The 25,671-nt window shown below is 36.0% G+C and overlaps 3 protein-coding genes and 1 long non-coding RNA gene across 8 annotated transcripts in view; 1 reads left to right on the forward strand and 3 right to left on the reverse strand.

Annotated features, from left to right (window-relative positions):
- Positions 1 to 1,568: 1,568 nt before the first annotated feature.
- Positions 1,569 to 4,391, forward strand: LOC141647496 (uncharacterized). The gene is made up of 2 exons (XR_012545753.1): positions 1,569 to 1,842; positions 3,996 to 4,391. It is a non-coding gene; the product is annotated as an uncharacterized LOC141647496 (long non-coding RNA).
- Positions 4,392 to 4,896: 505 nt separating this feature from the next.
- LOC141647495 (signal recognition particle subunit SRP54, chloroplastic) lies at positions 4,897 to 12,385 on the reverse strand. The gene is made up of 15 exons (XM_074455706.1): positions 12,087 to 12,385; positions 11,510 to 11,648; positions 10,287 to 10,354; positions 10,093 to 10,194; positions 9,305 to 9,457; positions 9,109 to 9,186; positions 8,545 to 8,670; positions 8,364 to 8,466; positions 8,062 to 8,162; positions 7,124 to 7,261; positions 6,900 to 7,043; positions 6,363 to 6,438; positions 5,646 to 5,731; positions 5,428 to 5,553; positions 4,897 to 5,354 (listed from the first exon to the last, which is right to left on the reverse strand). Exons 1-15 carry the CDS (start codon positions 12,231 to 12,233, stop codon positions 5,250 to 5,252), a joined length of 1,692 nt encoding a protein of 563 aa, XP_074311807.1. The 5' UTR covers positions 12,234 to 12,385; the 3' UTR covers positions 4,897 to 5,249.
- Positions 12,386 to 12,966: 581 nt separating this feature from the next.
- LOC141647497 (uncharacterized) lies at positions 12,967 to 18,813 on the reverse strand. Of its 4 annotated transcripts, none has more exons than XM_074455707.1 (9): positions 18,616 to 18,813; positions 15,386 to 15,489; positions 15,106 to 15,281; positions 14,912 to 14,979; positions 14,721 to 14,822; positions 14,473 to 14,628; positions 13,776 to 13,886; positions 13,529 to 13,637; positions 12,967 to 13,449 (listed from the first exon to the last, which is right to left on the reverse strand). In XM_074455707.1, the coding sequence occupies exons 1-9, from the start codon at positions 18,679 to 18,681 to the stop codon at positions 13,319 to 13,321; spliced, it is 1,023 nt and encodes a 340-aa protein (XP_074311808.1). In that variant the 5' UTR covers positions 18,682 to 18,813; the 3' UTR covers positions 12,967 to 13,318. The 4 variants fall into 4 exon arrangements, with proteins under 4 accessions (XP_074311808.1, XP_074311810.1, XP_074311809.1 ...); XM_074455709.1 differs by having other exon boundaries at positions 15,386 to 17,581; positions 18,476 to 18,796; XM_074455708.1 differs by having other exon boundaries at positions 15,386 to 15,514; positions 18,616 to 18,704.
- A 1,959-nt stretch (positions 18,814 to 20,772) lies between these two features.
- LOC141647498 (putative small nuclear ribonucleoprotein G) overlaps positions 20,773 to 25,671 on the reverse strand; it is an 85,807-nt gene continuing 80,908 nt past the window's right edge. Inside the window, exons 2-5 of one of the 2 annotated variants that reach the window (XM_074455712.1) lie at positions 24,050 to 24,120; positions 23,931 to 23,953; positions 21,109 to 21,230; positions 20,773 to 21,007 (exon numbers count right to left, since the gene is read on the reverse strand). In XM_074455712.1, coding sequence (XP_074311813.1) covers positions 20,948 to 21,007; positions 21,109 to 21,230; positions 23,931 to 23,953; positions 24,050 to 24,084 — 240 coding nt within the window. In that variant the 5' untranslated portion in view covers positions 24,085 to 24,120 and the 3' untranslated portion in view covers positions 20,773 to 20,947. Of the gene's footprint in view, positions 21,008 to 21,108; positions 21,231 to 23,930; positions 23,954 to 24,049; positions 24,182 to 25,671 lie in introns of those variants that run through there. The other variant, XM_074455711.1, reaches the window with a different exon arrangement.

Raw genomic sequence — 25,671 nt, forward strand, 5'->3', positions numbered from 1 at the left:
CATGCAGCAACAACATCACAGCATAATTTTTTTAAAACTACTCGGAAACTTAACTATCAGCCGCGCACACCGAAAATGGTAGGTGACAATGATAGGCAACCGAGTTAATTTAGTCTTCAAGTAGCATTTAAAGCAAATTTTAATCTTATCTTTATAATTCAAAAGACAATACTCAAAACAGGGCGTGTCACATCATTAATTCACCTTTTTTTTTCTTTTTTTTTGGAAATACATGGTATGGTGGGACCCGTTAGTGTGCAATGTATTTATTTCTTCATAATTTCGGCTATACAAACATGTGACAAATTCAGTCTTAGAAGAAATACTATGAAATAATACTATGAAATAATTTTATACATTCCGAATAAATGAATTAATGACATATAAGCGGAATGAATTACAAATCGGAATAAATGAAACTAATTACAAATAAATGAATTGCATAATTTAAAAATAAAAAATAAAAAAATTACATAATACTCCCTCCACTTTTTAATATATGACGTTTTGCATTTTCGAGGCGAGACTTTGACTTTAATATTTACAACAAAATATTTGGTAAAAAATTATAAAAATTATACCATTAGATTACATATGAAAAACTCTTTCATATGAGTATACATATCACTATATTTAAGCATATAATTTGAGATATATTGAAGAGAGAAATGCGTGTCTCGAAATGTGAGAAAGTCATATAAAGAAAAATAGAGGGAGTACTATACATAATTATGAGAAGGAATTACATTTAATTACGAGATTGGATTATATATAATGCGAATAAATTACATGTATAATTTTTAAAAACTAGATAATACGATATATTTTTTTAAAAAAATATCCTTTGTTATTTCCTCTTAAACCATTGCACGTGAACATGTATTTGTAACAAGTTTAAACATTAATTATGTAGATCGCTGATTTAGACCAACTAGATAAGTACAATAGAAATGCAAAAAAAATACATTAAAAAAACATTAATACTAGCCCAAATACATACCCGTGCAATTTTGCACGGGTTTAAAACTAGTAATTAGTTAAGCCATTAATTATTCTCAACACTTTTTTCATTTTCTTTTAAATTTTTCTTATTTTCTAAAAGACTATAAAAATAGAGAAGCATTTCTTTTCCTAAATGATCAATTGTTTCCAGCTTTTTTTACATTTTTATAGATTTTTTTTTAAATATTCTTTTTTAGTAAACAAGGTAAAAATAAGTTTATATTTTGGTACAATATAAGTAAATTATTATCATTTACTATACAAGAGAAATTGTGGGATATTTCTGTGATATAAAAGCAAACTTTTGGTTTTTATTGTTAAAATGTAAAAGTTGGTTTATTTTTAGAATTGTGAAAGTGGCAATAGAGCCCCGTTACTTTGGCTAATTGTGAGATAACAAAGATCTGATTATTTGAGAATACATAACAAAGGTTGGGATACTTGTTGTAAAATCTGCCTACAAATAGGAATTAGTTAGAGACAAATTTGTAAACACGCTAATTTGTAAGCCAATAAAATAGGATGTAAATAATTTGAGGTTTAAATTAGTTGCTTCATTTCTTCTTAGATTTATTTAGATTAAAATTACATGGTTCCCCCATCTTCTAACCAAATTAACTTTCAATTTGTAATTGTAAAATCAAATCTCAAATCTTCTCTTCGTCCAAACATTAATTAAAAAGATTCAAACCTTATTAATTAACAATGACAGATGAAGGCAGTTTAAACGATGCAACTAACGATTCCTTTTCATTGCCAAATGCAAATATTGATGGTGAATTAAACTCTGTGAAAGACAATAATTTCCAAGTTAATTCCGCGTCGCCTCATATACCTAAGGTGTGATTTCGTTATTTTACTTAAATTATTTTTTTATGGAATGCTTATTTTGTCCTATAAAAGATCAGGATTCTCTATTGATTTGACCTTAAACAATCGACAATCTATTAGTTTCTATATCCTAATTAATTATGTACGCTTTTTCTTTGGCAATGCTAGGATGCTAACGAAACGAGCCGAGTCCGAGCTTGACCTTGTTCAGCCTGTGCTCAAGAGTCAAAACTCGAGCTTGAGCCGATCTTGAGCTTACTCAAGCGGGTAAAAAATATGCTCGTTATAAAGCTTGCGAGCTTTAACGCAAGCTCGAGGCAAACTCAAGCTCAAATCGAACCTATATATAATGATACATTTTTTGATTTTTTTTCTTCGGAGATTTTCAATCACAAGGCTCAAAAGGTTATATGTAAACATACATAATCATGATAAAATATTTTTATAAAATATGAAAAATATGAGCAATATTTTATCTAATCATACAAGTTCGAGCCGCTCGCGAGTTTTTTGAGTCAAGGTAGTGTTTGTTCGGCTTGACTCGTTAAGCTCTCAAGTCGAACCCGAACTCGAGCCAAGCTTTGACCAACCGATCTCAAGTTGCTCGCGGACTGTCTCGTTTCATTATTAACCCTAGTCAACGCCCCAACCATTTTCAAATACACATTTCCATTTTTTGTAAGTTTGTCAAGTAACAATTTTTATAGTTTTTACTCCACATTAGTTAGAATTTAACACATTAACACGATTATATAATTTAATAAACATAAAACTTTTGCCTTCTTACACCTTAGCTGGAGTTGTATCATTCGACTTTATATTGTTTTATTGACAAATTTAAGGTAAAAACCATCTATTGCAAGCTGCTGGGTCTCAATTAACAACTTTGAAAATAAAGTTCTTTTCATTGTAGATATCCTTGAGTTTGTCAAATAAGGACTAGGTTCTTTTTTAAGAACCAAGTTCTTTGTTGATTTCAATAAATTAAACATTGTGATGAAGATAAGAAAAATTAATAATGGGTCTCAATTAAGAACAAAATAAAAGTTCTTCCATTGAAGGAAAAAGTTCTTAAATTTAGAAAATGGTGAAAAATGACTTAGCAATGGAAAAAATTTATTTAAAGTTCTCCCATTGCACTTGCTCTAAAAAAGTACAATTTACTGCACTACTACTTATTATTTTCAATCATTGATTGATATAACACAAATTCTTGTTTGTGACGGCACATATCCGTCACTCTTGAGTGACGGATACCATTTTACCTCATAAAGTACCCACTTTTTCTCTCTCTGCAACACTATTCATGTGGTCCCTTTTCTCCACTAACCCATTTTGTTACCATTTTATCTCACAAAATATCCGTCACAAATGGTAACCCGTCACAAGGGAGACCAATTGTTGATATAAATGGATGTCGTGAATACTTTCATCTTTTTTCTAAACATAATCATTTTAAAAACGGCCTATATTTTTTCAGTAGGTCTCCCTTGCGACGGGTCGGATATTGCGACGGGTATTATGTGAGTGGAAATGGGTAGAGGGGACAAGGTGGGCACCCACCCCATGTGCTTTGTCTCTCACCCTTATGGGTTTTTTGTGAGACGATATGGTATCCGTCGCAAGTTTGCGACGGATACCCTCCGTCATAAGGGAGAATTTGTGATATTTTTTAGACGAAAAAAATAAACAACAAATCAACTTGATACCTATTATATAGGCATATTCTGGAAATCATATTCAAATGCACAAATGCAGTTAAAAATATAATGTTGTGTTTGGTAAACCACAAATTTGAGAATTTTTTTAGTATAATTAAGGCTTTTAGTATATTTGACTAATAAATTACGAATTTGATTGTGTGGCAAATAGAATATTGAAACAATAGACTAAGTTCACGGTTTAAAAACATGTTCTTTCACCCACCAATTCACTTATTAGATTGTTAACAAGGAAACAATCAACCATTATATACATATATAGAACAAATTATCAAACTAAACCGGCTAATTTACTACACTTTTACAAAATTTGCTTTAATGAAATATATTAGTCAATCAAATTTGTCTTTTATAATTTATTTGACCAATCTAATTCTGCTAATGATAATTTACTTCATACCAAACATGAGTTAAATTAATACGTATTTTAATGTGATGCAGGACATTGTAAAGAATAAAATCAAGCATATAGAAAAGAAGAAACAAGAGAAGGATGATCCAATGAAAGCCTTAAAAACAACCATTATAGTCACAGGAGTGATTTTGGCTGTGGTTGGAGCTGCATTTGCAATAACCAAAAAGATGAAGGAGAAAGCTTAGAGCTCTTTTTAATGATATAATTCATCACATTGTTTTTTTGGTGACTAATTCATCATTTATTTTAAGAAATTTTCGATAGTTTTTTCCGACTCCCAATTCAAATTATCACTCATTTTTATAATTTCTATAGATAAATGGTGTGACAATAGTAAATATTAATCAATACGTGGTAGCATATAGTGTGTATTTGTTTTCATATGTTTTTAGAGGCCATTAATGGCTCATTTTATGTTTTCTTAGTCACTTCTTAACTAGTACGCAAAGTAATATTATTAAGAACAAAAAAGTAAATTGGTTTTATCCGAGTAAATAATAATTTAACTTTTCGTGGATATATGTATTTCTCATTTATCACCCAACTACGCAACTATATTTTACCCCTTTTTTTTATGATCATTCAAGTATATATAACTCACCAATAGTTACACAAAAATAAATAAAAGAAGTTATTTCCAAACGATCTTTTAACGATATCCATATTGATGGATATTGATCAGAAGATTGGCTAAGATTCAGTTACTTGGACTACACTTGATCAAGTACAGACATAATGATTGAGTATTGAGTAGTGAAAATGGATAAAATTTTAAGGGAACATCACACCTCATCGCCGCGTAAGTGAGACACAGTTGAGGTCAATTTCTCCCAGAATCTGCTATTCATGCTTTTCCTGCACTATTTTTACTAGCACTTGGGGATCTAGAGTAACAATGAAGTACTGATTTTGAGACAACTCAGAAGATGGATGGATACTCTGTCGTATTTACTATATTTAGGAAACAATTCAGACTTCCAGAATACAAGGACATTGATCTCCATGTTATGTGTAGAAAATCACTTCTTGCCGCAACAATTTTAAAGTTTATATTTCTTCGTAGCCAGTTCCTTGAATATCAAAAATTACATAATTGGTGCATACCGGCATGAATGAATCTCCAGGACGTCTACGTTTTACAGCAACATGCATGCTCGATTTTGAGAATCAATAATGGAAATCATTGAGCACTTGCAAGTTGCAACCGAAAATTACCAGGTTATACCTCACAGCAGTCATGTTTGATGCTGCAGAGTTGTTGAAGACAGAGTTGGGTGGTTTCAGTTAGCCCCAAAGCCACGAGGACTCGGTCTTGTTGAACCTGAATCAGCATATTGCTTTCTTGACGGTGTTCTTCTCTTTCTTCTCGCTGTCCCAGGTGGAGCCTGCCCCAGGATATGTGTTAGGAACCAGCTGTTGAAAAATCAGCTACATTATACACACATAAAACATACAAACCTTTTGTTCAGCTCTAAGCGACTCCTCAAGATTGCTGAGGGCAGGTATAGATCCCCCTTCCATCACACCCATTAAGTTCTTCATGCGCACCCGCATTTGGAACAGTTGCGCTACCAGCTGACTTACCTATAATCATTAAAGACGATGACACTAATTCAGTCATGAGACTACAATCCTAAGAACATTAAATGTTATCATAGATTGCTAGGTGTGCGTACTTGCTGCTCGGTTTTCCCTGAATCTTGAGCCACTCGCTTTCTCCTTTGTGGTGATTCAGCCAAAAGCTCTGGCTTCTCTCTTTCTTCTGCAAAAACAGAATAGGCCCAGTGAACATCCAAGGGAGATCAAGCAGTTCAATGAATCAGAAAATACTACTCCGGATTGATTTAGCATCTCTCTATAGGGTGAAGAGAACGTTGTTTGATTAAACACAAGTTGTGCTAACCGTGGTACTCCGTACTAAAATTGTGGTACCAGTGGAGGTTGCAATTGCAGTAGCATACAATGACGCGCTGGCAAGGTCAGGTAGTGCATCAATATGTTTCAGGATTTGATGTCCACGTGTACAGCAAGAACGTTGGCAGACACTTCTATTTATTTTCCAATCACAGGTGGCATTATGTCCCAGTACGGCAGTACCACACAGGTTGGGTTGAGGTAGCATTCACCGTGAAATATGTTACGCTGAGCTACGGTTTTTAAAGAAAAAATATGCATGCAACAGCATTATACTTCAAATCAACCCCTAAAAATAGCAATAGACAACTACCAGCAGGCACCAGATTGACTGAAGCATTTTCAGACAATTAGACCGAACCAAACATCCACAAGGCAATTTCCAAAGAGAACTCAAGAACACAATGGATACCGGAAGAGTTTTAAAACAATAAAAGACATGCTCAATGAAGTGCCGTAATAGCTCCAGAGATTATGACCTGGGGTCATTACTTCAATCATTGATTCCATAAACTTCAGACTCTTTTCTGCTTCTCGAATTTGTGCAGGAGTGACCTGAACGAATATAATCAAGAATTAAAGCATTTTGGTAAAATAAATATTCTTCGAATTTCACGGAATATGAAGGCGTTGAAAAAAAAAAGAGCTAAATATCATACATCTCAAGCCTAAATTAAGCTTATTACCACAACAACACGACCGCAATACCTCAATGGTAAACTTGCGGGGTGAGGGGGTTGGATCTTGGATGTAAGCAGCTTTACCCTTGTTTTAAAACACAAAGAGGCTGTTTGAATGACCCAAGATGAAAACTGGCGTTGAGAAATGTATCGTACGACTGCTACTTCACAATAAAAAGAAGTATATCCACTTTGGTGAGCCATTTTGCTTTATTCCATCGTAATCCGAAACCAAAGAGTAATGGGTCTTTAGCTCCATTGGAAATGGAAAGTTAAGGAAGGAGAATACACGCGATATATTTCTTAACAAAAAAGTGGCTCGTTATTTTTTATTACCTTTGCCATGCCTGGAATCATCCCAATAACACGGCTCATGGAACCCATCTGAGCAACTGCCCGAGTTTGCTTTAGGAAGTCATTGAAGTCAAATTTTGCACTCATTATCTTCTTCTGAAGGTCCTCGGCCTCATCTTGTTGCATCTAAAGACAGTTTCAGAAGCCATGTGAATATCCTTCAACACATCACAGAGAAGTGGGAGTTCAATATGTATGACACTTACAACTTGTTGAGCCTTCTCCACAAATGAAAGTACATCTCCCATCCCTAAGATTCGTCCAGCCATACGATCAGGGTAGAAAGGCTCAAGATCTTCCATACGCTCTCCTCGACCAACAAGTTTGATTGGCTTTCCAGACACCTGAAAACAAATAATCGTAAACAACAGGTCTACAGCAGAAATGCATGCAGGGCTCAGGCCCGTGATGAGGATAGAGAGAAAGCTTTTCGATAGAACACAGAAAAAGGAATTAAACTATAAGGAAGTCATCTGATGCAACAATATGAAATTTTATTTCCGTTGTCACGTAAAATCAAAGCATCCATTCCATTGCAAGTTTGCTACTAAATGATATAGGCAAATACTAATGAGGAGTAAACCTTAATTAGTCGTTTCACCCAAATCAGAGACCTAAGATTTTCAGGATTAAATGTTCAATGAACTTGGAAAAAATGTTTCCCTCAGATTTAGCTGAGTGTGGCACTGTGGTTTCCAGAAGCTTCATGAACTAAAGCCTTGAACTGGAAGCATGAATACAATATAAGCCTCTTCTGTACTACTTTAAAGCCTGCCTTTTTAAGACATCATAATTCAGAACATGGTTGTGAAACAATTTTAGCACATGACTTCACTCTGCTAGCTTTAACGTCACTAAGAAATGTTCGAATGGGAATAGAAGAAATAAATCGTAGCTCAGGGCTTCCTGCATAGTTCAGTTCCTAAAACATCTTTTAAACAAATTGACTCGACACAAGCTACACCAGAGATCATAAACCCCAAATTGCATGACTTGATTCAAATCCAAGCAGATATTACGAAAGGAAAAGATTCACAAAAAGAATAATATAACTCTTTTAAGACTTGGAAAGAGGAACAAAAGTAAGCTCCCCTCACTTGGGGACTCTTGAGTTAGCTCCAATTAGCTCAATGAGCATACATACCTCTTTGACACTAAGAGCTGCACCACCTCGAGAATCTCCATCAAGCTTTGTCAAGATAGCACCAGTAATACCAATCTCAAGATTAAAAGTGGTGACCAGAGCTACATTCAAATTTCAAACACTAAACTAGGTTATGAAGGACAAGAACAATAGTACTGTTGCATAAATTTATAAGCTCAGTCAGTCAGGCTGATGTAGAATTCTTAACACTTACTCTGTACTACATAACACTTGGTATTCATACTCAGTACACTAAAATAAAATGACTTGTAGGTGTAGCACACATGCAAATAATTCCTCACCTGCGGCTTCCTGGCCAGTCATTGCATCAACAACTAGCAAAACTTCAGTAGGATTTACTACTTTTTTCACTTCTTTCAACTCATCCATCATAGCCTTGTCAATCTGTCAAAACTGAAGCAAAGTTAATGAAGTCAAGTCAACCCAGGACAGAAGTTTTAAGCATTTAAAATGCAATAGCACCTGAAGTCTCCCAGCAGTGTCCACTATGACAACGTCGATATTATTCTTTTTGGCCTCTGCCAATCCTTGCTTCGCTATATCTGAAGGCTTAATATCAGTACCTGCTGTATAGACGGGTACATCCACCTGTCACAAGCTTATTGATAAACATGAGACTGAAATTACCTCATCTAACAAAAATGATACATAGCAATAGATGAAGCTATGGGGCCGTTAAATGAGAATTGATAATCTTAATAGAAAAAAAATTGTATCAGCGACTATTAAAACATATACAGATATGTGCATGAAAAGTGGGATCTTAACTTTGAGTTTTTTAAAAATATTCATATGAATTATGTCCATCACATATAATGGAATACGTCAACTCTGGTACATTGTCAAGTTCACCTTTTTTAACACTTTGAGCAACAGAAAAGTCGTGAAGCATGTTATATTTATAGTGGAAGATTCACTATCATAGCAGGTATGTATATATTCAACACGGTATCTAGCACAAAAATCTCACAGAATGCCATTTACTAGAAGCAAACATGATACGAATTATCTAGTTTGTATTGTTACCTGCTTTCCCAAAATCACAAGCTGATCAATTGCTGCAGGTCTGTAGACATCTCCTGCAATGAGCATGCAGCTCTTCCCCTGTAGAAAAGCTATGACTAATTACACACTTGAACCCTACTACAAAGCAGAATGCTGATTTAGGGAGGGCAAAAAAAAGAGAGAAGAGCAGCAGTATCCTGAATAATTTAGCTCTTACCAGCTTCTTAAGATAAAATGCCAACTTTGCAGAGACAGTAGTCTTCCCAACACCTTGTAACCCTGCCAGTAGTATTACAGTGGGTCCAGATTTTGAGAAAACAAGCTCAGAAACTTCTCCACCCATCAACTTTACTAGCTCATCACGCACAATCTGCAAGAGGTAGCATGGAATGTGAATAGTCAGAGTCTTAACTTCATACATACGGTTACCAGCCTTTTTTCCTACGACTCGGTCTATCAGTACAAACACAAAGAAAGAAATTTTTTTCATTCAAAAAAGGAGAAGAGGAAGTCAGAAGTCGCAGAAAGTGAACACTTAGCTGTTAGTATGTAATAAAATTTGGACCAAGAAACAAACAAGAAACAGAAGTGATAAGCTGCTGAACCGTTCAGAATATTTATTGTGCTATGATGTAGAGAAATCAAGACAGCGTCTGTTCTTTTATGATATAAGGGTTCTTTAAATGGACTCGGTGTCATCACAATTCAATATTTATGGGCCATAATTGAAATAGTAGCTGTAAAAAGTTGTGCAGAGAGCCTAATTCTACATTTTTTTCCTCAGAATAAGATCTGTGGTACAAAATAAGTAGCTTATTGTCAGTTAGATGCTGCTGTGCGCAAAACACGGGCCCGCACTGTCGTCTTGGGATGGGTATGACTGATGAAATAAACATGTTTTGGGACTGTACAGGAGACCCTTATACCTTGTATACAAATGAAGACATTGTGCCAAGGTGGATGAATTATAAAACATAAGACATAAAAAAGGCATAGCAGAAGTACTTTTACTAATTGCTGGTCAGGTTTCACTCCTTTAATCAATCCGACTCCAACAGCCTGATCTGTCACAGATTGAACAAATCTTCGTACAACTGGAAGGCTGACCTGGTGAAACATAAGGCAGATGTTAACGAATGTAGGAGGTATAAAGCTATGCACTAGAAAATGATCAGCTGTTCAGCCGACTAGAAACCCACATCTGCTTCCAACAGAGCTCTTCGGATATCTCGCATGGGTTCAGCAATGTTCTCTTTTGTTAAGACCTCTAAAGACAATAAAGAGAAAGAAGGTCAGGCTAAGTTCATTTATACACATTGAAGTTAAATTATATGAAAATCATTTAAGCTTACCAAACTACAGAAACACATCTTGCATGAATAAACTCAAAAGTTAACAATCAATGCAGACTTATCCAAACCATATGTCCTTTATGCACTTAGGTTCTCCATCAATTAGAATTTAACTCGATCAAAAAATTACCACTCCTGAGTTTAGTCAATACAAAAAACATTGATGATAATAACAGGCTAGTAGAGACTACAGTTCTCATATAGGCAGCTCTACTTTTAATTAGTAGTCATGTCTTATTTTGCTTTGGGATGATCTCACGACACTCTTTACTTGGTATACGGGAACAAAGGCGACTGTTAGTCTAGTATTTCAACATAATGAGATGACCAGTGATCACACCACCACCACCACCACCACCACCACAACAACAACAACAACAACAACCCAAAGCCCCAAAGACTCCCGCAAACAGTGGGGTAAGAGGGGTTGGTCGCCGTCCCGGTCATTTGTTTGCCTACTCCATTTTCGGGTATCTCAATCATTTGTTTGCCTTTCTATTTTAGGAATGCCTTTGATGGGAAGTTGAATCCTCCACACTCAATTTGTCCACTTGTCATCTAATAATTGGCTCCCTCCTCTGTCATTGGTCTTTGTGGCAAAATCAAAGGCAAACAAATGACCGGGATGGAGGGAGTAATTTAGATAGAAAGCCTAAATTTGAAGTTAGTGACTCCATTGGTTAATCCTAATTGCCTTGCTAGTAATAAAAAAACAGTATCTCTCCAACTAGCATTTGTTTTGGAAAACTTAAGTGAATTGAACTCAATGATAGTCCGCTGATGAGTAAATTCTGATGAGAAATCAAGTTCGTTAACAAATTACAACACTTACAGTTTCACTAAAGAATACAATCAAACTTCATAATTCACAAACTGAACAAGTGCTTTCAAACTCATATGTACCAATAATACGCGGCATTTCACTAATGTAGTTATACAACCATATCAACTGTGATTTCTGCGAGCACTATAATTGCAAGTTGGAGGCATTATAACAAGATATACATACCAGTGAAGCCAATTGCAAAGATGAAGATAATAAGTAAAATTGGAAGTAAAGAGAAAAGAACCTTGGCCGCGGAGTTTGGTCCAAGCAGCTTCAAGGCCAGTAGTAAGCTGCCCAAACATCTCCGCCTTAACTACTAATCCCACACCTCTACGATCTCTTTGAATGATTGCCTTTGAATTCACTGCTCCCCACAACTCTCTCTATCATTGCCATAATGCAACAATATTACATATACTTACACTCAGAAAACTCGTACTCAAATAACAAGAACGATACCCCCAATGCCTCCAGCGCTTCCGCAAATTGCGGGATAGATTGCTTCCGAATAACTCAAAATAAATAAAAACTGCATCAAATGACTAATACTTCACAATAGAAAGAAGTGCGCAGGCGTGCAGCACAACCAGTTTATTGAATCATTTTGTTTTGTTCCATTGTAATCCAAAACCAAAGTCAAATCATCGTTAAAACAAATACGAAACAACTAATGTTGAGTAAGATGGCTAAATCATACAGCTAACTCATTAACTCAATTCACTAAATAAGGTACTCCTATAAGACATGAATTCAGTGAGCAACCGTCTTATATGAGTTATCGTCAGTACGAAAAAGCTGGTGAAGATGAAAGTAGTACTCACAGAGCAAGAATTACGGGAAGAGAGGCCGACGGCGAGGGATGAACCACTCCATGAAGATGAAGAGATGGTGGTGCATGATTTGACAACAGCGTTGGTGGAAAAAGGGCGGTAATATGGAGTGGTTGATGCTAACTGTATCGCCTCCATTGAAATGAAGCTGGGTGTAGCTTCTTGGTAAAAGTGATAATGGCGGAAAATATCTTATCTAAAATCTAACTGCACAAGTGGCACACCCGTCATCCATACCGAATTCTATGTAATCCTATGAGCAACGGTAAAATTCATCAATTGTTATTCCGCGCTCCCGTGTAACTTGTTGCTTCGTTAGTTATTTCAGTTGGTAAAAGTATGAGTGACATCTCGTAACTTGAGTTTAAATTCATTTGTTTACCTTTCTATATTATGCATATTTTTAATACAAGTAATTTCATCTTTCACCAACAGTTATTATTGTCAACTTATATCATCCAATCACAATAACCACAAATAATGATCCAATTGGTCTCCCTTGTGACGGGTTACCATTTGTGACGGATATTTTGTGAGATAAAATGGTAACAAAATGGGTTAGTGGAGAAAGGGGACCACATGAATAGTGTTGCAGAGAGAAAAAGTGGGTACATTGTGAGGTAAAATGGTATCCGTCTTCAGCTTGTGACGGATATATCATGTCTTCAATGAGAATTTGTGATAATGATCTCCTTTTTCCTTGATCTTTGTGTCAAAAGAAGAGTACACAAATGATGGGACCGAGTAAGTATTAAATTTGTCAAATGATTCTACATATGCCAAGTTAAATTATCGTATTCATCAGAAAGTGACTTCGTGTACAATGTTACTTTTTCCTAACTGCAGAGCTTAGCATCAACACAAATATGTATGAGATTATTACTCTGTATTGAACTTACTCCGTCCCGAACAAATCTGAATGAGATTTTTACAAAGATGTATGTTTTAAGAAACGGGAATAGAGAATGGGTTACTTATCAATGAAAAATTTATACAAAGAATTTCAGTTTAGTAATATGTATTTACGGAGTCAGAGTGAAAAAAATTGGTAGGTACAAACTACAACAAGCATCTAACAAACGGTATCTGGATATCCTGGTCGAGTTAAGAAGATAATCAAAAGGAGAAAAGAAGAGAGTAGAGAAGGTGGGAAGAGCGCAAGATAATGGGTTTCATCTGTTGATAGACATAAGATGATTGCACAGCTGAAAGAAACCATCATTTTATTGATACTGGGAGAGCTGTTTGACAAAACCCCCTATGGTGACCACAGATTGAGTCCCAGAAATGCATACATCTTCCGAAAAAGGAACAGTCTTCCACACTCTTAATGACAGTGGAGTTACTTCATTACCTGCATCTCGACTCCTGACAATTTTCAGTTTACATTCAGTTAAAATGGATATTGAGCAACAATATTAGCCAACACTGACCTTCGCTATTCTCTGTACAAACAGCTGCAAAATGAGAATCAGCCAGCTCCAGAAGCGCGAAGTTCCACTTGTTGGGATCTTCACTTGATTTAACATCAATTCCACATACCTGTCACCACCCCCAAAACGCCAACATTATCTCTCCAATATGTTTGATTCATAAATGGTAGAGAAACAAGGAATTCAAACAGAATATGCAAGTAAAATATCGATATATAGATCATGAACAGGAATTTTATTAGAATACCTTGGAGTCTGCAGTATCTGAAATTCTATCAGTATGAGGTTCCATGTGAATCCTGAAGGTATTAAAGGGCGCACCCGAAAATCCCCTTCCTAGTGCTTTTACATAAGCTTCCTGTAATTTGATTCACATGCATCACCCATGGTTTTCATTCCAATTGTAACAAGTACTTGCACTGTTATCTAGATAAATAACTTCTCAGTTTTGGAGAAGAATATCTACGACGACGACAACAACAACATGTGGGAGCAAGGGGGGTCACATTACCCCAGTGCCTAAATGGCTCCCACAAATTGTGGGGTACGGGGAGGGGTCGATGTACGCAGTCTAACAGCCTAAAGGCTAACAGCCTATCTGCTTCCAGGAGAAAAAGAGAGATCATAATATAGGCTACACCTTCACGCACCACCACCATCCTCCAACCCATTAACAAAAAAAATCATTCGTATCACAACTCACAAGTTCCAACATTGGACATTTGCACTCCTCCAAAAACAATGAGTACGAGAGTACTAGGTTGTAAACTTTTAGCTAGAGTTCTACCACAGAAACTTTCTCAATGAAAGGATGAAGATGTGTTTCCATATCTGCTTGAAATTTTCAAAAACTCATCGCTCTGTAATTTACACATGATTGTTAAAAATTGTCACTCATACATGGCAGACCAGCATGGAAGTGTCTTTGAGAGTAGAATATATACCTTAAGAGTCCATAACTTCAGAAATTCCAGGCGTTGAAGTTCAGGATCTAGAATCTTAGCCAAGTGTTCTACTTCATCTGGACAGAAAAAGCGACGAGCAAATGACATTACATTATTCTTTAATATCCGTGTCTTTTCTTCCACATCGATTCCAATCTACACAGCAGAAAATTTGGAATCATCAAGGCAAAGTGTAATGGCAATTTTCGAAGCAGATAATATTGATTGGAGAGGGGGCCGAAACTCACCGGAGAATAGGTAGAGATCCCACAAGCAATCAATGAAGAAGTGTGTGATATGTTGAAATGCAATGGCGGAGGGCTCCAGTCAGGTGAATGCTGCCAATCAACCTGAAGTTGTACAGAAAACAACAGTGATCAGATGCTTAACAAGTAGAGAAATTAAGTTATGAACTGAAAAGCAGGAAACTAAGACAAACCTCTGGTTTGCCATGTGTGTTTTTCTTGAACTGCAATGATCTTGGGTCAATGTACATACTTGTCTGATCTAGCACGATGTAATATAATGAGTACCTCCCATCATTCTTCAAGTATATAATACAGACACACAGACCTTAATATGTAAACTGTAAAACCAGAAACACGCAAAACTCAAAAAGCTATCAAGCCATACATCTAGCAATGGTGGCACGAACAAGAGCGCGAGCTAGAAGAGCTCTCTTCTGGTGCTTATCTTCGCCCAACCTTAGCACATTTTGTTTCTCAGAAGGCGAAAGGATTTCCATATACTGATTCAAAAGTGAAGAGCTCTTTACTTCATCAGGAACCACGCACCACAAATGAGTTTCCCTAGAAAAGTTTCATACACCCACAAAACTCCCTTACTATATTTACAAATCAAGCAAGTCAACGTCAAAACAAAGAAATCAGACAGTTAGCAGAGGAGAAATTACATAGGGGGTGGAAGCAGCACAGGACGCAGATGTTGGGTGGGGAGAGAAACATGCTTACTGAAGCACCGAATGTTCATTGCTACCATGTGTTTGCTTCTCTTAAACTGGATCAAAAAAATCAAGAGAGATCTAATATAATATTACAATTTTGTAATTAAAAGAAAGTCAAACGAAAAAAAAAAACGTTCAAGCAGAAAGTTTAAGGCACATAGATTGAAAGCAAAAGAAAAATTTGAAGTCTCCTTATGTGCGTTCGTGTGTATATCTCCTAGGATATAATTTATAAAAGACAGTCTAGCATACAAATCCCTTGGGGCTTGAGCTCTCCTGAAGAGACATCAATCTTATATTCTTATTAGTTCCGTTCTACATGATGACCACAACTCAGAATACAAGAAATCACCACGGCATCAGAGGTGTAACTGAATGGCATCTAAAGTGAAAAGAAAGAAAGAAAAAGAATTTTACGATCCCAAACCAAATTCAAATAAATCTATACTTAACTATCTGCCTTAGTTTTAGCCTCTAATGTTACCATTAATCTACTTATCAATACTCCCTCTATTCTAATGAACAGTACTCCCTTAGTCCCAATCATTTGTTTACCTTTTTATTCTTTGTGAGGAATATTTTAATTAAAGGCAAACAAATAAACGTGACAGAGTGAGTATACATTTTTCATAACCCCTTTCACATATTTTGAAAAATGTATACTCCATGCAACTCAATTCAAAGGAAGAAGTGTAGGAAAACAATGGTTAATTTTTTCCGACACATCATGAAACGCCTGGTTGTGGTATTGTCTTGAAATGTGCATGCTCACATAAAGCACAACGACAAAACCTCACAGCCAGCCATCATCTAATCCAGCACCCTTGTAAGTGTTATTACAGAGGAACTACGTATACCCTTCAGAGGAACCAAGCTCAATCACAGTCCAACCTAAGAGCACATATACACCAGGGGCGGATCCGGAATTTGAGTAAAGGGGTGGCACATTAAGAAAAAAAATTGCGGACAACATTTGTACATTAAATTCTTATATCGTCAATACATAGTAATATAAGTATCCTAAGATAAGTATCCTAAGTTCAATACAATAGAGGCGTAGAAATTACACAGAAACCTTCCTTGTAACAGAATAGGTCCTTATTTTTTTGATTAAACAAGGCTAACAAAGGTAGATGCCAACCACATAAGTATCCTAAGTTCTAAGTTAAAGATGGTACACGGTCGCAAATGACACTCATCTTCATCCAACTCACAATCTTAATGGCAACTATATGTAGTAATTTATAAGCTGCAAGAGCTTGGCGCATTGGACTAATGAATTCATAACTTGAAGAGAACTCAAAATACAAACCAGCTTTCATTCCTCATGTCACTTAGATCGCGCAAACTAATTCCCCTGAAAAAGCCGTTGGTCGATTAAGAATAACATCATTCTAAGAAAACTTGAGATGATCACAGACGAGTAAATTTGATCGAGGCTGCATCAAATCTCTGAAATTATTCAACATAACCTCACAGCACTAGGCTGCTACTCTAAACTGCTACTCTAAACTGATGATCACAGACGAGTAAATTTGATAGAGTAAATTTGAATGTTTGCACGAATTAGTAGGTGGTCGCTATAACTGTCTATGTATTGACGTGTTTAATGACTTCTGACTTCAAAGATATGCTAAGGTATTCTTTTTCATCATCAATCATTCAATATACAAACAAACAATATTAAAATCGAAATTAATTGCTAAGTGAGACTAGTGAGTGATTTAGGGTTTGAGAGAAATGGGATAATTAACCAACTAATCAATCTAAACTAGCACAAATCTACAATTACACAAATAGATTAATAAATTAACAAATTAATAAGAACAAATTTGGGATCTAGGTTTTGGGGAACAAATTAATCGAATTAATCAAACTTATAACAGTAGTAAGAACAAATTAATCGAATTAATCAAACAATCAAGAACAAACTAATCGAATTAAACAAACTAATAAGAACAAATAGCTAGGCAAGTACTCGAGTAAGCGGCAGGCGATAGATGGAGTGGTGGACCGTGGAGTGTGGACAGCCGGAGGTAAGGAGGAGGACGGTGGTGAGGTGGTAAGTCGACGGCAGATGGTGGTTGAATTTGGGATCTAGGTTTTGTTTTGTTTTATTTTGGGTACAATGTTTGTATTGTTTGTCTTTGAGTTTGTCGCGTCTTTCTTTTCTTTTCCAGATTTTCAAGTTTTTTTTTTTTCTGCCCTCACTTTCCCCCCTCCATCCGCCCCTGATATACACAGGCTCCTGCTACTATAAACCCTGGATTCCTGGAAGCATCAGATGGAAGTATGGAGACAACTGGGATTTGTGACCCAAGCGCATAAGGTATGCTGGCAATGCTGCAAGACAAGATGGTGGGGAGAGGGAAACTTTATGGTCACAGCCCAGGTTGGTTCCTTCCTAATGCAAATTGACGGAACAGCAAGAATTATATGGGCTAATAAGGAAAAGAGCCTTGCCGTAAATCATAATTCATAACCAATGGGTCAAGCAAATACAGGCACAACAAAGCCCCCATATGACACTGGACACCGCAATCTGTGAATCGGTAATTAGCTAATAACTCAACGTTTTCGGAATTAGCAGAGCTAAAAGCTCGGGTAACCTAGAATACTAGCCTCGTCATAACTCAATTATTCTGAAGATACACAATATCTATTACTCCGTACAACTCACCAAGTAACTCGTCGTTTTCGGAATTATACTTTAGGCATAAAGAGTTGAATGCATAAACTCTTCAAACATACTCCCTCCCATCCAAACCAAAGGTTACATTTGACTTTATTACGCTTGCCAAGGCGCGTTTTGCAACATAAATATCTTTAGTTACATATTATTAAAAATTATAAAAACTTGATATTCTTATAGCATTCATGACGATGAATCAAACAAGATCTCATATGGCTATGTTTTTTCTTATACATTACTAATAATACCAAAGATTATCTACAATCATGAATAGTGCCAAAAAGTCAAATGTAACCTTTGGTTTGGATGGGAGTATAATACTCCCTTGGCCCCAATCATTTGCTTACCTTGGATTAATAAAAAAGGTAAAACAAATGATCGCAATATTACAATCTCGATTACCAGAAGAAAGCATAAATGTTGAGGAAATGGAAAGAAGACACTAAACATCAATAGAATGAATAGAAAGTAATATGTGGTGCTGTACCTGGTAGTAAAGGTGTGAAGGTGAAAAAAGGGGTACACGTGTCGATTGCATTTGAGTTTGATGCATCACAACTTCGGAAAACCCTCAAGAATCTCCGCCGTCGCCGTCGTGTTAGTGCGGTGGTGTACTGGGTGAGATGATTTGGAGACTTGGGCTAGAATGTAGCATCGAAGATTTTGACGATTTTTTTTTTTTTTTCAGTAGGTCTCCCTTGTGACGGGTCGGATCTTGCGACGGGTATTTTGTGAGAGGAGATGGGTAGAGGAGACAAGGTGGGCACCCACCCCATGTGCTCCTTCTCTCACCCTTATGGGTTTTTTGTGAGACAATATGGTACCCGTCACAAGTTTGTGACGGATACCCTCCGGAGAATTTGTGATTTTTTTTTTTGTTTTGGAGAAGGGATTTTGCGGAGGTTAGGAGTTCAGGACATTCGTAAATCAATTAATTGGGTTTGGTTATTTGGGTTTGTTATCATCGACTTATTTTTGAATATGTGTACATTTAACGAGTTATTTTGACACTATTTATGTTCGAAGAAAATATTCAATATTCAATGTACTCCCTCTGTACCACACCAAAGGTAACGTAGGGAAAAATGGAATATTTAAGAAAAGGTGGAAAAAGTAAGGGTAAAGAGGGAAAAAATAGGTGGGATATGTAATTATAAGTTTAATTGTGGGTTGGTAGGTGGGGTATGTAATGACATTTTATGTAAATATCAAATGGGTATATGGATAACTAGGTAATGTTGTGGGCCAAATAAGGAATGTTACCTTTGGTGTGGTACGTCCGTTTATAGTAAGTGTTACCTTTGATCTGGTACGGAGGGAGTAATGTATAAAAGAGTATATTCATGTGGATCTTTTTTAATTCGTCCTTATAAATGCAAAATATCAAACTTTTATATTTATTTATAACATAAAACTGAAAATATTTACATTTCAAATCTTACATTGCCAAGTGTGTAATGGGGCCATATTGTATTTAGAGTTGAATGGAGGGAGTACTCGATAATAACTAACTTGGCTATAAAGACTATTTTGCAAAATTATTTTATTTGTTAAATGAGTGCATTAACCATGGCTCAATTATATTACTATAGATAATATACCGTTTTTAATTGTTTCAAAATTCTAATCATACGGGGTCACTTTGGATCATTTTGAATGGGATCACGAGTCGTGTCATGTGGATTAGGTCACATCAGTCAAGACAACATTTGATAAATCAAATTTCATGTTTGGTCTAGGTAATTTCGTGTCAATTTTAAGTCGAGTCACCTTTGTTAGGCCTAAGTGGAGGCTTTTTATATGGAAGGGGCGATAAATAAAGGAGATTATAAAAATGAAACCATGTCCCTCAAATGAAAAAATATCAATTCAGATGGGGTTAGAAATCTAAATTCCGGTTTTAATTTACATTTGCTGAAAGTTCAGTCCCCAGTTAAAAAATTGTTCGGGATTGGTTTGTGAAAAACCAATTTTCAAAGAGTTAGTCCTATATAGAGCGGTTTTACACTAATACAGTTGTAAAACGGATTCAAATATAGTATTTTCCATTTCCGAAACCAGTAATCGAAACGATCTTGGAAATTTATATATAGTACCAGTAATTATACTTTATACGGAGGAATGAGTGTTAAGTACATATTTCCTCCTTTCTGATGCTAACAAGACAACAATTTCTGTCAACCGGAATCTCAGCATAGAATTTTCTTCGACTCAGAAATAGCTGTTGTGTGCAAAGTTGCAAACCATTTGGCTCTCTAAAGCAAATTGCAAATTGCAAATTGCAAATTACAGATACATTTTTTATGCATAAATCTTCTCTTAAACGTATAAAATTTCCATTTTATTCAAGCGTGAAACAGTGAAGCACTTAACCACACCTAGTCAGTCACCTATTCATCTCCTCTGCTATATGGATCTTTTACAATTGGCTCCATGAGCCACACTATCTCATAAACAAGCTTCGTCTGTAGTGAGGCATGTTTTGAAAGCGAGACAAACGTAGTTCAGATACCTAAATACGGAGTAAGATGAGAGCTTTGAAAAAGATAGTACTCCGTAATAGAAAATGTAGCCTATCTTTGATTAAACACGAATCATTGACGATGAATAGAACGTCCATTTTTTCTCGAAAGAAAGGGAGAGATCAACATGGAACTAAGCTTATAAGATCAAATTTAATGGCACTTAAAGTCGTTTAAAGGAGTGCATAAGAAACAGCTACAAATCTCACCAGTTCAGTTACAAAACAGACGAAGACCAACATCTTTTACATACCACACCAGATAGCATACAACCAGTTATCGCGCATTAAACATGACCTACAACCCTCTAACTGGTTCTAGAGCCTCAACTGTCACCACGCTATTACCTCTGATTACCTGCACCACACATCATTTAATATTTTAATTAGTCTCCTTTCAACACAAAAACAAATAAGCTAAGCTTTTACTAGTATCGTGATTGTATCGTGATGACTTACCACCATGCCTATCTCATTTCTCTCATTGCCGTTTACTTCCTCAGTGTTATCGACCACTAGATTCATGAACTGGTCAAAACCACGCAGAGTACCAACCACCATCCTGTTTGCATTCAGCTTTACTGCATAACCACCCAACTTTCCATTAATCAAACAACAATCGATATAACATTTGCAATTGAAATAAAACATGGAGTCCAAGTGATCGAAGTAACAGACTGAACATAAATGTTGATGACAGTCAAAAGGACCAAACACTTCTTAGTATTTATAAACTCTACAACCGATTTGGTCAATGCTACAACAAATTAGATTAGCCTAATCTGAGCACTATTGTGGCCAGAGGAAGGTAATAATAGGCAAAGGCAAGTATCCAATCTCTGCTGGTTTAACAATCTTGGCGCCCTTATCTTTTTTACTGCAAGATTCACCACTGGATTCTACTAAATCGAAAAGGAAGCTCAATGTTCCAAAACCAAAACTCACAATGCAACAAATAGAAACAAATAAAGACCAACTTCTGTCAATGACAGCAAACTACTCTATTAAATTGACTTATAACATTACTAGCTAGCAGCCACTGCCTAAGTGGAGCAGAGTGGGACAAAATCTTACAACATGTTTAAATGTTCGGCTATGAATCCGCGACTGACTTTAGAGTTTAGACGAGCTACTAGCTAATAATTCTCCAATCTACCCAAAACAAATGTATCCGCCAGTTAAATATGTTGTTGATGCAAAGCGCCAAAGCCCAAATCAAAGGACACTTGGGACCAAAAATTCCAAAAACAGTAGATTCATCTTTCCTCACTGCCAGAAATAAAAAGGCAAAACAAGGCATAGGCATTTGAACCACATTCATGAAAGCTCTACAACAGAAGCAAAACGTGCATTCCTACAGGAAAAAAAAAGGTACACATACTCCCAAGACATTGACATTCATAGGAATTACTCGCTCGGTTTCCTAATAGTGTATTCCATTTTAGTTTGTCTAAGCTAATAGTTTGGATTTCCTTTCTAAGCATCTTTAGTGTGGTGGAGTGAATTTAAGATGTGTTAGCCTACTTCCATGTGTTTACATAAAGAAGCTATCCAAAAAAAATGTTGATCGTTGTGACTTGTGAGGATATAAGATTACACATTGACGAGATAAGCTAGCCAATTTTGTTGGTAACAGGAGCCCGCGGATAAAATTTACAATACAGATACTCTATTGCACAGGAAATTCTTTCATCAGCATGGAAATTAAATTTACAACTTGGCGATCCAGCGTGAAGAATAATGATATATCACGGCAAGTATTTTGCTCCTCCAATTTCAAGTTCATTAAGAAATAGCTCTTTGTCAAACAAAATAATAGCGGTCACCAGATTATTAAGCTAAAAACACACTATGCACTAAAGAGAGAGATTCCTGTAAATTTCAAACTAGATCCAGATATAGTCATTCAGTTGGACTAGGTCATTTCGAGGGTGTTACGCATTTCCGGTAGGATTATTTTGGGTATGAAACACTTGGGTCAGGACATTCGGGATCAATGCTTATGCCGCTAGGGCAGTCAAGTTTGATTCGGCCTATGCAAACCATGGGCCATGGCTATGATGATTTTTTTTATTTTTAATGTAGATAATTTCAGTCCGGCTTTAAATTAGTAGTTTAGGGTCAGTTAGGTAATTTTGTATCAGATCATTCAGGGAACAGGTACTCATGTGCCATTTTGGACAGGGTACATAGTGAGTCCAACAATGATTGGTCAAGTCCATTTCGGACAGGGCCTACATTAATTCTCAGATACCCTTTATGGGGTAGTGCTGATGGTCAGTGTAAACGTTCGTAAAAGAAAATATATATGCATCTAAACTTAATCACATCATGTTTTGGAAAGGCTGTTTTAGTGAACCAAATTTTCTAACATGCAGGGGTCATCAGAGAATAGAACAAAGTTAGCAGACACAACGGACAGTACGCAGTGATTCCTTGAGGTCAGCTAAATGAGTCATGCGAAATTAAAAAGGGATAGAAAAACCTTTAATCCAAACAGAGAGTGATAGGCAACCTTAACGATTTTATGAAACAAGTAACATACAGGCTTCAGAAGTATTCATATGCGGAGTTAATCTTGCTCACAAATTCAATGAAGGAAATACCTACTTCAAACAGCGGACATTCTCCACAGGGTGACTAGAGAAAATATTTATATTCAATGGACTGAATGGAGTGTGGCAAAGCAATAAAACACAGTGACATAGCACTCTCAAGTCACCGATCAATACCAAAATTTCCAAACTCTATACCACAAGTGATTCCTAATCTCATAGTTTCGAATAAGAAACACCAAATTGAAGCCTACAACTAGTCACTATATTCATTTAAAAACCTGTTTCATCAGAAGAGTCGCTAAGGAAAACATGGAAAAACCATTGTCGTCTCTCTCTACCTTAATTCCCAAGGCACCAAACCTCAATACTAGTTTCCATTTGTTAAGGGCTTGGATTATTGAGCATCCCATCAAATACGAATAAGCGAACGTTTGAAGTCATAGACAGTCTATCAAACTAGGTCATACCTAATTCTATTATATTATCAACAATTGCATCAATCGGCAACAATACACACAGAAATACGAGTACTACGCACTCGAAAACGTACAAATTCACAAACACATTACTTCTACAATTCAGCTAAACATTACGGTGTTTCACGTTAATCCTATTTTTCAAAATTGGGCTCGCAAACACGATGAAATACTAGATTAACAGAAACTGAACATGTAATACAACAAAATTAACAGAAAAAAGAGCAAAAATTAGGAGAAAACTTACTCTGGAGTTTCTTGTCCATATACCTGCAATAAATCAGCGGAAAAGATTAGAATAAAAAAGAAACAAAAAAAAAAGTGAAAGGAGGGAATGAAGTGAGAAATTAAAAGAGAGAAGCTTACTTCTTGAGATCCGGAGGCTGACCAGACCTGCTCATCGTTAAAACCCTAGTGTTTTAGAAGAGAGAGATAAAGAAGGGTTTTGGATGAAGAAGGAACGAACGAAATTGAAACTGAAGTTTGACCTAGATCTTGGCAAGGGCTTCTTTTATATGCTCTCCACTAGGGAGGTCGGCTGGGTACACTTGGACTTAGGTGGGACGGATGGGGAGCTAGACCGGGCAAAATAAACCCGACCTCGAAAAAATGATCAGATAATATAACAAGTTAAATGAATATAAAATGAATTAGGAGGGAGCAATATAAAATTTATTAGTCGGAACTTATTATAGATTTGTCGGATTCATTATTATTAATTAAACTTATTTGTTATGCGTAGAGGAAGAATGAAATAAAATGAATTGGTTGATGAGTCGAAATTGGATTATTAAGTCGGCCTTCAATAATTAGGAAATCGAGAGTTAATACAAAGAGCATACAAAAATAAAGGAATAAATGGGTAAGGCGAACCGGGAGCAGGGATTGGGCAGCTTTCAGGTTAGGTTAGTAAGTTAATTCGGGTTTATCAACAACTAGATTCTGTGCCCGTGCGTTGCACGGGTTACTAATTTGGTCTTCCTCTAATTTTCTGGTCCTTTTCATATTGTTTTAAATGATACCTAAAAGGTGTGTTTCAATTGCTTAAATAAGGTATTTTGTACCGTTTATTTTAGTCCTAACTTTAATTACATTTTTAATCAAATAATTAAGCCACATTTTAGTCCTAATTATAATTTAATTTTAAATTAAATAACTGTGTCAAATGGATTAACACTTGATTTGCATCGTTTCTGTTAATTTCTTAAATATCTAATGTTAATTCTGCCGTTTTGATTTATCTTTCTACTGTCCTATTATACTTCATTTATTAATAGGCTTATTAGATCTCAGTTGAACTATTTTACAGACTGAAACCAAACATATACTCTCTTAAATTTGCATAATTGTACATACATTTCACTCGTCTTTGTATGCGGTAGTTTGAGTAATCTATCGCATTACGTTGTGACACATTATCATTATATAATTAGACCATTTATTATTAAGCGCTTTAACGAATCCGGTATGCATATTCGAACGTAAAGTAATTATTAAGCAATGGTCATTTAAAAAGTAGATAATCTTGTTGCAATCGAATTTTACGGAAAAATACCGGTGTGATACATGTTCACTAATCCATAAAATTGCATCATACATAAAATAAATTATGTTTATCTTAATCGTTTCAATTTCATTTCACCCATCACCCCCACAACTTACCATCTTCACCCTCCTGCCGATCCGCGCACCACCACCCATTTACCCCAGTCGAACACCACAACTATCAGATCAACCACCACCAATCGCTTCCCCAACCTCAGATCTGTTTACCCATATGATATTTACTCGTTTCCGATTTCCATTAATTCCGCATCTATCTTAAACCCAAATCACGACTCATTATCATGGGCGATTGAATTTTACTTGTTATTTGCGGTTATGTTTTTCATCTAATTCTCGGAATGGCATGCAAAATCCGAAATCATGAATCTGCAATTCATCTGATGAGGTTGCTGTATAGAGTCTCTGCTAGATTCATTAGTTAT

Source organism: Silene latifolia, chromosome 3 (assembly GCF_048544455.1).
Source record: "Silene latifolia isolate original U9 population chromosome 3, ASM4854445v1, whole genome shotgun sequence".
Lineage (NCBI taxonomy): Eukaryota > Viridiplantae > Streptophyta > Magnoliopsida > Caryophyllales > Caryophyllaceae > Silene > Silene latifolia.

What these genes read in the sequence shown, in the direction of transcription:
- LOC141647495 (XM_074455706.1), bottom strand. Translation starts at nt 12,233, where the DNA reads ATGGAGGCGATACAGTTAGCATCAACCACTCCATATTACCGCCCTTTT. An exon ending in CAGCTCTTAGTGTCAAAGAG is followed by an intron (nt 7,262 to 8,061) that starts GTATGTATGCTC and finishes ATTTGTTTTCAG; the next exon opens with GTGTCTGGAAAGCCAATCAA. An exon ending in TGGAGAAGGCTCAACAAGTT is followed by an intron (nt 7,044 to 7,123) that starts GTAAGTGTCATA and finishes AACTGTCTTTAG; the next exon opens with ATGCAACAAGATGAGGCCGA.
- LOC141647497 (XM_074455707.1), bottom strand. Translation starts at nt 18,681, where the DNA reads ATGCATCAAACTCAAATGCAATCGACACGTGTACCCCTTTTTTCACCT. An exon ending in ACACACATGGCAAACCAGAG is followed by an intron (nt 14,823 to 14,911) that starts GTTTGTCTTAGT and finishes GTACAACTTCAG; the next exon opens with GTTGATTGGCAGCATTCACC. An exon ending in TGAAGTTATGGACTCTTAAG is followed by an intron (nt 13,887 to 14,472) that starts GTATATATTCTA and finishes ATCAAATTACAG; the next exon opens with GAAGCTTATGTAAAAGCACT.